Source organism: Cydia fagiglandana, chromosome 4, assembly GCF_963556715.1.
Source record: "Cydia fagiglandana chromosome 4, ilCydFagi1.1, whole genome shotgun sequence".
NCBI classification, from domain to species: Eukaryota; Metazoa; Arthropoda; class Insecta; order Lepidoptera; family Tortricidae; genus Cydia; species Cydia fagiglandana.
This window is the reverse complement of record NC_085935.1, coordinates 177,364-181,271: the sequence shown is the minus strand read 5'-3', so window position 1 is coordinate 181,271 and position 3,908 is coordinate 177,364. Positions and strand designations below refer to the sequence as shown.

At 36.6% G+C, this 3,908-nt stretch overlaps 1 protein-coding gene across 1 annotated transcript; it reads right to left on the bottom strand.

Moving 5' to 3' along the window:
* Positions 1-218: 218 nt before the first annotated feature.
* Positions 219-3,663, bottom strand: LOC134664078 (uncharacterized). The gene is made up of 3 exons (XM_063520668.1): positions 3,546-3,663; positions 976-1,049; positions 219-732 (listed from the first exon to the last, which is right to left on the bottom strand). The coding sequence occupies exons 1-3, from the start codon at positions 3,646-3,648 to the stop codon at positions 568-570; spliced, it is 342 nt and encodes a 113-aa protein (XP_063376738.1). The 5' UTR covers positions 3,649-3,663; the 3' UTR covers positions 219-567.
* Positions 3,664-3,908: the final 245 nt, after the last annotated feature.

Sequence of the window (3,908 nt, the reverse complement as noted above, 5' to 3'; positions counted from 1 at the left end):
TTTATTAACAACCACTGAGGGACTACCGCGAAAAAGAAGTTCGCAAATTGCGGGGATCTTTCTCTTTTACTCCAATGAAGGCGTAATTAGAGTGACTGAGAAAAATGTCCGCAATTATTAGGTTATAGCCCTGTACTATACTTTTCTCAATAAATTATTTGTATTTGTATTTACTTGCAAAACTGTGGGAACAGAGTAGTAAAACAAAGTATGTAATATTAACCATCAATATTATTTATTTTAATAAATACAAGAAGATAATAAAAATTATGAAATTTTTGCAACAATGAAATAAATATTCAATTAGGAATAAAACAAAATAAACAAAATAAAGAACTCGAATTAAACTGTTTTAATAACATAAAGTAATACAATATGTTATAGGTACAACAGGTTAAACAGGTTAAAATAAAGAATCATTATAACACAATTTCATGAAGGTTTTCAAAAACTTGACGCATAATTTTATCAAACGACATATACAGGAAAGAGAGAAAATACCTAACCTCGCGGCTTGGTGCGCCATCTAGCGGAACATTGAACAGCAGGGATAATGACGTGTATTAGTTAACAGTATTGGGTGCCGTTCAGCACACAACCGCCGGGACACTTGCAGCCCACTACGACCGGGGAGTACTGGCCTTTACCGATATCGATGGTCGGCACGCAGCCCTTGACGTGGCTGCAGACCGTTATTGTCTCACCAATCACGTGTCCTGGTTTGCAGCCGTTCTGAAAAGCAAAAAGAACACTTTAAAATCAAAAAAGTGTTCATAGTTAAATTACAGGAGCAAATGATTTCTTGCACGAGCAAGCACCCTTAAGACTATAGCGGACCCCTATTGCTACATGTGCTACCAATTGGACCCTGGTGTAGGTACAAGTGTTTTGGTTATGTCTTAGTAAATTTAGAGCTATTTTCCAAGTAACAAAATGTAACATCAATTAAAAAACAAAGAAAAACATATCTCTTACCGAAATAGTCATATTCTGTCCTGGCTCCGGAACCTTTGCCGGGTTTATTGGAATTGGGACTTTGGTTTTGGTACCTGTTATGCAATCAATACAATAACATTAAGTACCGTAAAACGGGGTGAGTAGGTTTTACGGGGAGAGGTGGATTATGAATGGGGAGAGAAGGTTTGAGAGGGGGGTGAGAAGGGATTTTAAGGCTACTGCTACAAAAATAATGTATTCCAATTTAAAATGGAGCTATAGTAATACGCATAATAAAAAAAATCGATCCAACAATCTTCCAAAATCACCTTTGCATGAAAACCCCTCTCACCCCAAATACGAGGCACTACGGGGTGAGGTAGGTTTTCCTCTTTATCGTCAAAGTTATGAAATGGAACTCCCCAAAATAAAATAAAAACTAAAATACAACGTCCGGAACACTTATTATATACACAATTCAATTTTCATATGTAAAAATAAAATGTTATCGAGGTTTGAATTTCAGTTTTGACCCTACTCACCCCATTTTACGGTACAGGAATATTTATTGCCTAATAGTCATGTATGATTTTTGTTGAAGATGGCAATCGATCTTCTTCCTTCCTTTCTAAATCTGATTATTTTTATATTGTTCCCCAGAAACATACGAATTGCAAAAGTACCTAAATGTAGCGCACGCACCATGAGCGAAAACACTCCATACAAAAAGCGAGCGTGATATGGCGTTGTCTCACTCAGGGCTGCGCCAAAATGTACCTACATATTCATGAAGAATAAGTTTTTGGCTGTTTACGCCGTGAAATAGTACATTTCGATGCTAGTGCGGAAGGTATGTCATTACTTCACGAGTACCGAGATATCTTGCCACGAGCCGCAGGCGAGTGGCAAGACTCGGGACGAGTGAAGAATGACATTTCCGCACGTGTATCGAACGACGTTTTTTAATACAGTTGCGAAAAAATAAGAAAAACATTGTTAATCGTACACTAAACAAAAGTGGTAACAGTGACAGCTCGGTTAGACGTCGTCTTTAAGTATATTACATCTATGGGCGTTTGGCAGCTATTCCGTTCCATTCAGTCAACTTATTAAGAACGGAATTTTCAATATTGAATATTAAAAAATAAACGTGTTATAATGATGAAGAGGTAAGTAATTAAATATGAAATATTTTTCGTATTCTTACATTAACGGTAGGTTTTTATGCTGATTACGACGTTTAAAAGAAACTAATATTAACACTCATCAATAAGTAGTCGTGAATTGGAACAAGTATAAATTTAAAAAAATTGGAAAAGTAAAAAGCACTAGTTCGAGATAACCAACTTTCCGCACGCTAAACAGCTACGTAAAGTAGCACTTTTTGAGCAACTGTGTTAAAAAAGTACATTACTGCAGAGGCCGTGAAGTAAGGGGTTACACGACGAGATTGCGGTAGACGGCCGAGTCGCAGACGAGGCCGAATAAAGCGAGTCTTGCAATCCCTGTTCCGGCCAAGGATTGTCTTTTCTCAAACAATGTAAAATATTATAATTAATTTAACTACTAAGTAATCAAGTAAATAAGTTTGTTTGCTTTTTTTCGATAGCATATTAGGCATAGCTAAGTTTATTTCCACTCTTAAATTAGTACAGTTGAGTCCATAATTTCCCTATCGCTCACTTGATGTCATTTTTATTTTATCGGAACGAACGAGAATAGATAAAAATGTAAACTGCCGCCTTTTTTATTATTTAAACTTGACATTTGATAAAGCTATTCGAACTCCATGTTTAACCGCTTATAAATATAGGACCATAGATTTTGTTTTTTATTTTTTATTTTAATGTCGCAAGTATGCTTACAGAGAGAGCGGTCGTTGGCTGTATGTAGTAAAACCTTTGCCAGTCTAATCATAGTGAGCAAATTTAAAAAGGACAATAATGTACGTTTCATACTAACTCCCCACATTACTCCTTGGTCTAGGTAAAGAAGTAATGTAAGGAGCCATAAATAAATGAGCAACTTCATGTCTTCATTAACGCATACATTTCGGAGTACGTTTGAGAAGAATGCATTTAAGTAATATAGTTGTCATAGATGAGGCGTTCCTTAACACGATCTATTTCTACACTTAACGAGGGGCACCTACCTGTATTTTGTAAAAAAATGCTTGTTACTGAATAAATATTATTTCATGCATTTGCTATATTCTTATCCCCGGAATCACCCACAATGTTTTTCATTACATTTTGCGACGTGATATTTAAAATATTCGTCCGCCATAATGTCATTTTATGAACAGGTTAGACATGTTCCGGCATTATGCCACCATTGCAAATTGTGTAACTCATTTACAACGGCTAGTAAATTAATCATTTTTTTTAACTCAATCAATAATATTAATACTATAAACGTTAATACAATACAATCTTTTGTACAGCGTCGCGCGGCAAAGTATACATATCGGAGCTTCGTTAATAATGGCGTAAGAGCCGTCGACAATAAGGTCTCTTTTCATAGATAACATCACAAATGTTTCTATGGATTTTAAGGTTTATGACTTAAAATCCTTAAATAAAGCTAAATTTGGTATTTTTTACACTTACCAACTGTTACCGTGACACATTCGTCAGTGGCGTAAGCGATGGCGAGCAGTGCGGCGAGCGCGAGCAGCGAGCGAGCGAGCAGTGAGCGAGCGAGCGGCGACATGGTGGCGGCGGGGAGGGCGCGCTGCAGAGACTACACAACAACAGCAGACCAAAGCCTCGCTATTGTATGCTTGTCCGTCGCCGCTATCGATGTTTTATACCATGCGACACCGGCCGTAGAAAATCGATTAATACATACAATGAAGTAGTTATATCTATGATATTCTAAAAATTCTAAATGAACAATGAACTGTAACAAATTTAAAGATAATTTGCTACAGCCTTGAACAATTTGCTCGGATAAGTCATCGTAATCATTCT